At 38.7% G+C, this 11,546-nt stretch overlaps 1 protein-coding gene across 7 annotated transcripts in view; it reads left to right on the plus strand.

Moving 5' to 3' along the window:
- The window catches only part of tenm2 (teneurin transmembrane protein 2), a 233,838-nt gene extending 225,145 nt beyond the window's left edge, over positions 1-8,693 (plus strand). For 5 of the 7 annotated variants that reach the window (XM_036213958.1, XM_024283217.2, XM_024283214.2 and 2 more), the window contains 9 exons: positions 299-534; positions 626-922; positions 1,165-1,722; positions 1,820-2,089; positions 2,943-3,353; positions 3,565-3,675; positions 5,499-5,766; positions 6,058-6,188; positions 6,271-7,008. In XM_036213958.1, coding sequence (XP_036069851.1) covers positions 299-534; positions 626-922; positions 1,165-1,722; positions 1,820-2,089; positions 2,943-3,353; positions 3,565-3,675; positions 5,499-5,766; positions 6,058-6,188; positions 6,271-7,008 — 3,020 coding nt within the window. Of the gene's footprint in view, positions 1-298; positions 535-625; positions 923-1,164; positions 1,723-1,819; positions 2,090-2,942; positions 3,354-3,564; positions 3,676-5,498; positions 5,767-6,057; positions 6,189-6,270 lie in introns of all 7 variants that reach the window. The other 2 variants (XM_024283212.2, XM_036213959.1) reach the window with 1 other exon arrangement.
- Positions 8,694-11,546: the final 2,853 nt, after the last annotated feature.

Here is an 11,546-nt window from a genome sequence, read left to right on the forward strand (position 1 = left end):
TTATTTTAGTAAGATGCCACAATAGAGCAGCAGTCTTATCTTCTGACTGTTTTTTGTTTAATATGGATTTATGTGTCTATAAAACCAGAAAAACGCCCAGCAATCCCCCCTGTTTTTACTGTCTATGACCTTCAAGGTTAAGATTTTCATAGAATAAACAAACAAAACACAGCATATTCTTTATGGGTCTTGCAGTAAAAAAGGAATATTTTACATTACATTACATTATTTTTTTAAAACCATGATTTAATCATTTAAAATGCTATATCCTGTTTTGAACTTTTTTTCTTTCATCCAGACCAAGTGAGGAACAGCTACCAGCTCTGCAACAACGGCACCCTGAGAGTGATGTACGCCAACGGGATGGGCATCAGCTTCCACACAGAACCCCACATCCTTGCAGGCTCTGTTAGTCCTACAATCGGCAGAAGAAACATCACACTTCCCACGGACAACGGCCTGAACTCAATTGAGTGGCGTTTGCGCAAAGAGCAGACCAAGGGCAAGATTACAGTATTCGGACGGAAGCTCAGGGTAATTCATTTTTCAAAAGTCAACATGCGTTGTAACATCTATACATATTTTTTAAACATGTTTTTATGGCATTTTTTTTTCTTTTCTGTAGGCCCACGGACGAAATCTTCTATCCATTGACTTTGATCGCAACACGCGGACAGAAAAGATCTACGATGATCACCGCAAGTTCACTCTGCGTATCATGTATGACGTTCAGGGACGGCCAGCAATGTGGTTACCCAGCAGCAGCCTGGCTGTTGTCAATGTGTCCTATTCGAGCACGGGACAGCTTGTTGGGTTGCAAAGAGGGAGCATGAGTGAGAGGACAGAGTTTGACTCCCAGGGGCGTATTCTGTCTCGTTCGTTTGTGGATGGGAAGGTGTGGAGCTACAGCTACCTTGACAAAGTAAGTCCATAAGTATTCAAAATTGTCCTCCAACAGTTGAATTGTTCCAAGAAAAAGCAGTTGCAAAGAGTAATTGGGATATTATAGCCAAGTGAAAAAAAATACATCAGTTTTATGGTTATGAAGGCGCGGATTTGTCAAGCAAGAGCAAATTACTCCAGGTGCTATTTTACAGTAGGCAAGTCATCCATTGATAATACTGTTATACTAATCCATATTTAAATTCGGTCTCTGTTTTACAGTCCATGGTGCTTCTGCTGCAGAGCCAGCGACAGTACGTCTTTGAGTTTGACACGTCGGGTCGGGTCACCGCTGTCACAATGCCCAGCGTTGCCCGCCACACCATGTTCACGCACGTGTCTGTTGGGTACATTCGCAACACATACAACCCTCCGGAGAGCAACGCTTCCATCATCCACGATTTCAGCGAGGACGGCCGGCCTCAAGCCACGCAGTACCTGGGCACCGGCCGCCGTGTCCTCTACAAGTACGGCAAGCTCGCCAAGCTGTCAGAGATTGTGTACGACAGCACGGCTGTCACTTTCGGATATGACGAGACCGCCGGAGTGCTGAAGATGGTCAACCTGCAGAGCGGAGGCTTCTCTTGCACTATCCGGTATCGCAAAATGGGCCCGCTAATCGACAAGCAGATCTATCGATTCAGTGAGGAGGGAATGGTGAACGCCAGATTTGACTACACCTACCACGACAACAGTTTCCGTATCGCCAGTATGAAGCCCGTCATCAGCGAGACGCCACTTCCTGTTGACCTCTACAGATACGATGAGATCTCTGGAAAGGTGCACAGCTTTTGTTCTAATAATAATAACAATTAATACACACTTTGTTTTATTTTGGCCTCACCTCTTCTCTAAACTCTCTCCCTCTTTGTTGCAGGTGGAGCACTTTGGAAAATTTGGGGTCATATACTATGACATCAATCAAATTATTACCACAGCTGTTATGACACTGAGTAAGCATTTTGACACCCATGGCCGCATCAAGGAGGTCCAATATGAGATCTTCCGCTCCCTCATGTACTGGATGACCGTGCAGTATGACAGTATGGGGCGGGTGGTGAAAAGAGAGCTGAAGATCGGGCCCTATGCCAACACCACTCAATACCGTTATGATTATGATGGAGATGGACAGCTCACCGGTGTCAAGGTACATTTTCTGCATGGAGAGACTGGTGTTTTAGACCCTAGGCAATAATTCTGTCATTGATATTGTCAGACTACGGATTTATGATTTACAAAAACTATAGAAAACAGAAAAAAATATGTCAAAGCCTTATAAATAATTGCAAATCAGCAATTTAAAAAGTTGAAACTAAGACATCACTAATGGATTTTAACTTTTAAGAAAGATGTTGAGGATTTTATTGGTCACCACAAGAAAATAACTGAGGCAGAAAACCAGAAAACAGTCCAATTTGCCACCAAACATTTTTGACATATTTATCTAGATTAAAAATCAAACAAGACTGCAGCTACGGTAATGTAAAAACAAGGAGAAAAGAGCTTTTTGACTCTCATTCAAGCAGTCAGTGTAGGGCTGTAACATCATCTGAATGCCAATGTTTTTCTGCACTGCCACTTTAGCATGTGCAGTTCTGAGTCTTCCTAAATGTCTTTAGGCTCTGAGGACCATTTGGGAGCTGAGGCATCAAAAGATTTGCATTTGAGAAGCCAGCCTCTTGAGTGACAGACAGTAGATGTTTGAGATTTGAGATACAAACATGGCAGTGTGTCAGCAATAAGTTTTTATTGAAACAAGCTGTTATGCAAGTTATTTATTATAACTCAGTGTGATGTACCAATGGAGTGGCGTATCTGTTGGAAAACTTGGAAAAATGATTTTGTTTGGTGACTTGGGAAATTGTTTTTACTTTATTCCAGTCAAAAACATCTAGTTTTGGTTCATAAACATTGTTAATTATGCGTTTTTTATAACTTGTGTAGAAAAAAAGAGAAACTAAAGTTGGCTCAATAACGTTTACAAAATGTTGTTATTCCAGGTGAATGATTGGTCTACCTGGCGCTACAGCTACGACCTCAACGGTAACCTGCACCTTCTGAATCCCGGCAACAGCGCTCGAATCTTGCCCCTCCGCTACGACCTCAGAGACCGCATTACCCGCCTTGGGGACGTCCAGTACCGCGTGGACGAAGACGGCTTCCTCAGCCAACGTGGATCAGACGTTTTTGACTATAACTCCAAGGGTCAGCTCATGCGGGCCTACAATAGAGGGGCGGGAGGCTGGAGCGTGGTGTATCACTATGACGGACTGGGTCGCAGGGTATCCACGAGGAACAGCCTGGGCCAACACCTTCAGTTCTTCTACGCCGACCTCAACCATCCAACCAGAGTGACACACATCTTCAATCACTCCAGCTCTGACATCTCATCACTCTACTATGACTTGCAGGTATACACAAGTTTGACAAAAAGTGCAATATTTATAGATCGCCTGTTTTATATTTGCATATATCAGCAAATATTGATTAAACTTGTCAGGAAAGTTTTATGCAAATGATGCCAAAATAGGCTGACATGCAGATAAAAATAAGTGAAGGAATATTTACGGAAACAAGTTATAGGATCGGATGAGAATGTAACGTCTAATATTTGATTTATAGGGCCATTTGTTTGCGATGGAAGTGAGCAGTGGAGAGGAGTATTACATTGCATCGGACAACACCGGCACGCCGCTGGCAGTCTTTAGCAGCAACGGACAGATGATCAAACAGGTAACACACATAGTTCCTGTGAGTTTGTCACAGAGTTTGACTGAAGAAATAATGAGATTTTACCTGTGATTTTTGTTCTAAAAAGCTCAAATCTGTTTTTTGGGGGGATGGAATATATATTTTAGATTTTACCCTTTTCTTCATTAAAAAAGTTAATAAAATATTACAAGTTTGTAAATCTGGATCTAATAAAATAATGTTTGTTTTTTAAAGGTTGTATATTCTATTATTTCACTCCTACCCCCTTCTGTTCCAAAGAAAACTGGAACACAACTACTAAGTTTTGAGATATGGATAGAATAGGGTGGTGGAATAGGAGTGACCCTTTCCTCTTTTATATCTAACAATCTGGAAAAACATCCCTTAAAATAAGTCTTTTTATAGTAATTTCTAATGAAAAGTAATTTACAGTTACGATATGATGCCAAAGCAAGTAAAGATGTTTAGTATTTCCAAACAAAATTTGTGTGTTTTTGAATAAAAAACAGTAAAAATCAAAATATTTATGTGCTTTTGGATTATTTTCTTTGTCTGTGAGTAAATCTTTGTAGCTGTAAAAACTGAGCATGTGTAAAAAAAAAAAAAAAAAAAAAAAAAAAAGGTTTTAGTTGTGAAAAAGTTTTTGCACCCATAGAAAAAAAAAACATCAGAATTTGGTTTTTTTTAGGTCCTTATTATTGCATTTACACATGCACCAGTGTTTTTTCGATATAGACGAACTTCAGTCTGGACAGGAATATTTGGTCTGAACAGATCAACCAATCAGCAACTTTCCCCTCTGGATGTGCCGCCTCCCACAAAATACTATGCTAAATAACTCAAAGTCCTCTTTCCTTTTTTCTGCAGTACTTAAAAATACTTCTAAAGAGAGAAAATATCATCAACAAAAACATTTCCGCTTGGAAAAACTTTTTTGCACAAAAATAACTAACATAAGGAAAAATTTAATGCAAAAACACAAAAATATTTTGCATTTGCATTATTTTTATCATACAGATGCACACATTTTGTTTGCAAGTGTATACAGTTACTACTTTAAAGAATACTTTTAACCCACGTGCTCTCTTATGGGGTCCAGATGACCCCACTTTTAATGTAAACATGCCCAAGATAGCACAAGGATTAAGAGAACATAACAATAGAGCACAATGCACACAAGTGGTGAGAGAAAGTCCCTTTGTTTATTGGCATGTTTGTTTGTTTTTTCCATTTTACTTTGGCATGTTTATATAAGTGCAGGTGTGTTGCCTTTTCACTAAACATTTGTAACCTCTGATATAGGATCAAGAAAGTAAATGTAATGTTTACATGGTTTCCTTTGATCCTGTGATTGGAGCTTTGCACCTGCAGGCACACATGCAGGTGCAAAGCTCCTTCCGAAACATATATATGAGTACTAGGGTAAAACGCGAGTTTACTACCCTTCTGTGTGGAAGTATACCGGATGATTCCTTATGGGACCTTTAAGTTCCTTACATCAGCTGATATTAAAGAGACAGGGCTATTATTCTAAAAGCTTTTCCAGCATTCAAAGTGAAATTAAACTTTTATAAAAGCAGTAGCTGTCATATAATAATAATAAAAATTATGTATTTTCTTTGGAAAGCGCCTTTCAGAACACTCAAGGAAACAAAACACACACTCACATGAACAATCAAAACTAGAAGAACATGCAAGACGTAGAATAAATAGAAAAATTAGCCCACGTTAGGGTAATGATGTTTTATGAATAATTAGAAAAAGCTGTGTATGCTTCACTGAAACAATTTCTTTACTGGATTCTCAATAATAACAGATCCTATTTACATTTTTGCCCCTCACAGGTGCAGTACACAGCTTACGGGGAAGTATACCTTGACTCTAATCCAGAGTTCCAGCTGGTCGTGGGTTTCCATGGCGGCCTATACGACGCCCTGACCAAGCTGGTCCACTTCACCCAACGGGACTATGACGTCCTGGCTGGACGGTGGACCTCACCTGACTACAGCATGTGGTCCAAAATAGGGAAAGATCCTTCACCATTTAACCTCTATATGTTCAAGAACAACAACCCACTCAGCGATATGCTGGATGTCAAAAACTACGTCACAGGTAAAGTGTTTATGTGCACAAGTTTGGTGATTAAGACTGAATTTTGCTGCTCTCATATTTTGACATTGTATCCATAAATGCATTCGAAGCTGTCAGTTTCTTATTAGCTTTTAATCTTAGTTCAGTAAACACACTGAACTGCTCGCTTACATCCTGATACTGTAAGCGATCTCAAGCATTCAGAGAAACAGTAAAACGTGATTAAAATTGATCGGTAAAATCGATGGCTCCCGCTGTTGTGTTCGGCTTCATCATTCATCAAACTGCGTTCCTTCCTGTCCGCTGCTGCAGATGTGAAGAGCTGGCTGGTGATGTTTGGATTTCAGCTCAGTAACATAATCCCAGGGTTCCCTCGCCATTCCCTGTATTTCGTGGAGCCACCGTACGAGCTGCAAGCCACCCAGCACTGCGAAAATGGACAGGTACGTCTTCCGATGAAGCAAATGTCTTCTCTGTGAGTTTTACTGTAATAAAGCTTTTGTTCTCTCACATTCTCTTGCGTAGCTCATCACTGGTGTGCAGCAGGCTGCAGAGCGCCACAATCAGGCCTTCATGGCTCTTGAGGGTCGTCTGCTCAATAAGGAGCGCCGCAGACGCAAAGACAAGCCCGGCCACTGGTTTGGCATTAGCACTCCGATAATAGGGCGAGGAGTAATGCTGGCGCTGAAGGAGGGTCGAGTGGTGGCCGGTGTGTCAGCACTGGCCAGCGACGACAGCCGCAAAGTGGCTCTTATACTCAACGGTGCTCAGTATCTCGAAGGCACTCATTACACGCAGGACGGAAGGGACTGTCACTACTTTGTGAAAGTGGGCTCGGCCGACAGCGACCTGCTGGCTCTGGGGCTCACGAACGGGCGCAAGACGCTGGAAAGTGGCGTCAATGTGACCGTGAGCGGCCGGTCGAGGAGAGGCGTAACGGTGGAGTTTGCAGTTCCGTCGTTGGTTCTTAATGTTCGATACGGGCTGGCCGTGGACGTGGTGGATGAAGAAAAGGTAAGACTGTTGGAGCTGGCCAGGCAGAGGGCCCTGGCAGGGGCCTGGGCCAAGGAGCAGCAGCGGGTGAGGGACGGGAAAGGAGGCAGCCGCCTTTGGACGGAAGGAGAGAGGCAGCAGCTCCTGACAACAGGCCGAGTGCAGGGCTACGACGGCTACTACGTGCTCCCCGTGGAGCAGTACCCAGAACTGGCTGACAGCAGCAACAACATCCAGTTTCTCAGACAGAATGAGATGGGAAAGAGGTAACAGGCCACCGGAACTCCTTCCTGTGCCCCTCCACCCCTTTATCGTGTCTCAGTTGAATCCCTTTTTTCCTGCCCTGCCTTCTTAACTGCACTCCTGTCAAAACCTGTGGAGGAAAAAAACCCAACAAGCGGGGTTATTCGCGGAACGTTGCAGGGATTTCTGAACAGAATGACTTATCAGAACAAAACATTGTTGATTTTACTGGCAAAAAATGAAACGGAATTTAGTCAAACCTTTCCTTGTTTTTTAAAAAACTTTGAACAACTGGAAAAGCACTGGAGAACTTTGAGAACTGTTGCTTAGTGAATAAGAAGATTCCCCTTTTTACAAAAGATAGTGATATTTTCACCCATATTTTCTGGGTCACACTGACGACGGTCAGGATTAGCAGCTGATTCCTGGAGGGCGTTGCTTCTGCGATCAAGGCTTTTCTGTCTCACATATATATATATAAAGAGAGAGCGAAGGCAAAGGGACCAAAACAGAGAACCGGGCCGCTTCAGAGAGGCAGCCATTGAGAAGACACTTCAGTGGCGGACGTCATGTAAGGCAAAAGCGAGTCGTCTCCCTGTCTCAGGCCTCCCATTGACCACCACGGATCAGTCCATGCTGTTGGCGCAGCACACATCCAACCGAGAGAAACACAGGAAAACGGCATCCCTGGAATTCTAAGCTGGGCTAAAGATTCAACTTTTTAAAAAAGCAAAGTCAAAAAAATAAATAAATACAAACAGCGATGACTCTATCTGTGAACAGTGACACCACACTGCATTTGTTTATTTTGCAATGGGAAGAGGAATCATACTCCTACATATGTGTCAGACTACACAAAATTTCGGGATGTTGCGTATACTGTAGATGCCGTAGTTTTGTACGTTTCAGTCGCAGTAGAATTGTGAGACTTTCACCAGGGCACTTCTGTACAGAACGATCAAACACACCACCCACAGACTCCTGAAGACAGTTAGTATTTATTTCATTTTTCTCTTTTTTTTTTGTTTTTATTTTATTTATTTATTCTTAGTACTATATGACAATCATGAATGAGTCACCGGTTACTTACGGTTAGCGAACATTATCGGACGAGCTTACTACTTTCTTTTGTAAAATATGTAATTAATGTTCTTTTTGTTTTTGTATTCATTTCAGTTTTCTGACAGGGCAAATAATAGTCACCCTCAAAAAGAATAATTTATGTAAGAAAGTGTTTTAAAAAAAACAGTTTATACTTTAAATAAAGTCTTTAAAACTGTGAAATCTGTTTTTTCAAAGTATATTTCGATGTACAGTGTATAGACTTACCTTTATGCAGCACAGTAGAATATTGTTGAGAATATCAAGTTTTATATTTCTAAGAGGAAGTGGCTTGTAATGTGCGAATTCTTTAGCTGGTCTTAATACTCTAGAGTTTTGTGGCACTCTAATACTCCATTATCTACAATATTTGTCCCCAGTTTGTTGTTTTTACTTTTTATTTGGTTTTGTTTTTTGTTCAGCAACAGATGATTTCTGTCCTAGATCCCAACAGCAGTAGCAGTAATGGATTCTCCCCCCTCACCGCGAGGGGAAATCCTACTGAATGTCATGTTGTACCAAATCAGTATTATAAAAGGATGATTCTTATACATTCACTGAAATGAGACTCCTCTGGGAAACTTATCAATAAACCATAATTGTTTACTTCACCTGAAGTTTGCTTTTTAACTCATTCATTGTTTTTGATGGTCACTTGTGGGACTGTTTTTGTGTTGTATTTCTACTGTTTGCTACCTTGTTTTTAGGCTAAAGCTTGGTCCTGTACGGTGGCCCTGAAGTACGACTCCCTCGATGCAAAAACATATTAAATATCACAATAACATTTTAGAAATGAAAAAAAATCCAGAAACCAAAACATGATTCCAAAACAATAAAATGAAAAAAAAAAATTGGAACATTTCAATCAACATTTCAATGTTCACATTATAGTAAAAGTCAACTTAAGGTTCAATCAACAATGTCCCATAGTACCAATCTTTTCCTGTTTACATAAAAAAACATTTGGGGAAACAAAAGTATTTTATAGAAATCAAAAGGAAATGCTTAAAAATGAAGCAAAAGAAGAAAACGGAAAATTTAGGTTATTTATCATTTCAACGGAAAGTTGGCATAAAGCAATCCTGGACATGCTCCGTACTAATCACAACACTTTTGCTTTTTGTTTTTTTTAAATGTTTCATTTTTTTTAATTGTTCTGATGTGGTTTCTGGATGTTTGCTTTGATTTCTAAAATATTTGTGATCTTTAAGTTTGTTTTTGCATTGGGAGATTTTTTTTTTTTATGTGATTAGCACTTCAGGGCCACCGTAGTTCCTGTGTTGTGAGACAAGTCTTTCATCATTGAGCCAGGTAAGTTTCTTTTACATGATTCTTTAAAATATTATTTAACAGTTTAGTACTAAAATTCAACTTAGCACATGTATGTACAGTTTACTAAAGGAAAAAAAATGACTGGATTCAAAGCAAAACACACAAAAAGAATTAATAAAAAGTCTTCATGGTTTTTAGTATTTAGCCAATAACTCACAGGAGTTTAATGCATTTATAGTTTCATATCTCACACAACCTGTTAGCATTCCTGCTAAACCCATGTATTTACTTTAGTAAACAGATTTCAGCATAATCACAAAAAATCTCACAATTAGTTATCACTGCCCCCTTTTGGCATATTTAAATATTACAATTGTAACATTGCTATTTTTTCAATAGCTGGAGAAGATCTTTTTTTTTTTAGTTCTTTTTTATTTGTTTAGTTTTTTATCTGACATTTGTGATGTGAATTCTGCTATTTCAAATGTAATATTGTAATATATAAAACTCCAAAAACAAAAGTTATCCATCACTAAAAAAAAAAAAAAAAAAAAAATTCTCTTATTTATAAAAAATATTGGTGGAGGAAGATTAAGATCAGACTTGTTAAGTGCAATATTTTACAGATGAACTAGTGTTTTTTTATTATTCATTTGTAGGTTAAAAAAAGGGTTTTAAAGCACAAAAAAAAAAATTCAGATAAAAATTCAAAAAATTCAAAATAGACATTGGAGTGAAATGCAAAAAGCAATCATAATATATTAATAAGAAATAAAAAAAATAAGTAATGTTGGCATAACACTAACAAAAGTCAAACTGATTCAGAAAGTCTGTTTATTTATTTGACAAAATTGAAAACCTTTATTTTTTTTATAGTCTTCGACTTTATTAACATTCCTTTTGAAAAAGACATTCTTATTCTTCAGCCTTCACCAGACGGCGCATGAGTCACTTGCAGCCCTGAAACCAATGCACATTTTCTTGTCTTTCATTAAAGCTGCTCTCATTCCTATATTTACATTTTTGTTGTGGCCATGAACCCTAAATGAATGTATTTTTGTTTTTGACCTACTTGTGTGTTGCGTAAGGACCTAGTTGCTGGTCAAACAGTTAAGTGGACACACCGAGCTTTGAGGATAAGGTTGCAGAATTATGGAAACAGTTTAATCAGTGATAAGGCAATATACATTTTTACAAATGGTTCCAGTGGAAAGAAATTAAATGAAAAATGCTTTGATCAGGCAGAACAAACGGCTTTTATCTCAAGTATAGCTTAGTTTGAAATTAGTACTCTTTAAATGACGCCATGATTAAAGGTGATGCAATTAATGGACACAGACTGAGCCAACAACTGATTAACATCTCAAAAAATATATGAACACAATTCATGTCTCATGCTGATAGTGAACCCCAGGTTATTTTGTGTTTTGGCATATTTCTCGCCAAAATACGGAAAGAAAAAAAGATCAGGAAATTATGCTGCCTGGCTTGGATGACCTTCATGCTCAGGTTTGTTAAAACTTGAATGAACCCAAAGTCTAGGTCAAATTACTCTGTTAAATTAACTGCACTGTTATTCTGTTAAAACTGTTTTCCAAATAATGATGAAAAGCCTGCTGTTTTTCAATAAAAAAAGAAAAAAATGATGAAAAGGTTTGAAGGTTGATGTTGCTTCTGGACAAGCATCACTCCTCCATTCAACAAGCAAAATTCTAGAAAAATGCCAAAAAAAAAAAAAACGCTTAAGTTGAATTATTATTATTATTATTATTATTATTATTATTATTATTATTATTATTATTATTATTATTATCATTCAGAGAAGAAAAATATCCTGTCAGAATGGAAAATAAATTAAATAGTTTGTTATATTTATCTACATTTTGGGATCAAGTTGTTTTCACCGTGATTTTTTTTTCTTCCTTTATTTTCCCCTTAAACAAAAATTCACTGAAACTTCTACACAAATTTGATGTGGTGAAAATAATACAGACTGAACAATTCTGCCTCCAAAAATGGCAGAATGACTGAAATCAGCTCCTGATGCTAAGGCCTTCTCTGAGACAGCTAACCTCCTTGTGCCTCGCCTTACCTGACCAGGTAAAAGCTCAAACATTCCGCTTGTTTTGCTAATTATGCAATCGAAAGAAACGTTAGCATTCCTACTTACTTTAATTTTCATCCATCCTTCA

Source organism: Oryzias melastigma, linkage group LG10 (genome assembly GCF_002922805.2).
Source record: "Oryzias melastigma strain HK-1 linkage group LG10, ASM292280v2, whole genome shotgun sequence".
NCBI classification, from domain to species: domain Eukaryota; kingdom Metazoa; phylum Chordata; class Actinopteri; order Beloniformes; family Adrianichthyidae; genus Oryzias; species Oryzias melastigma.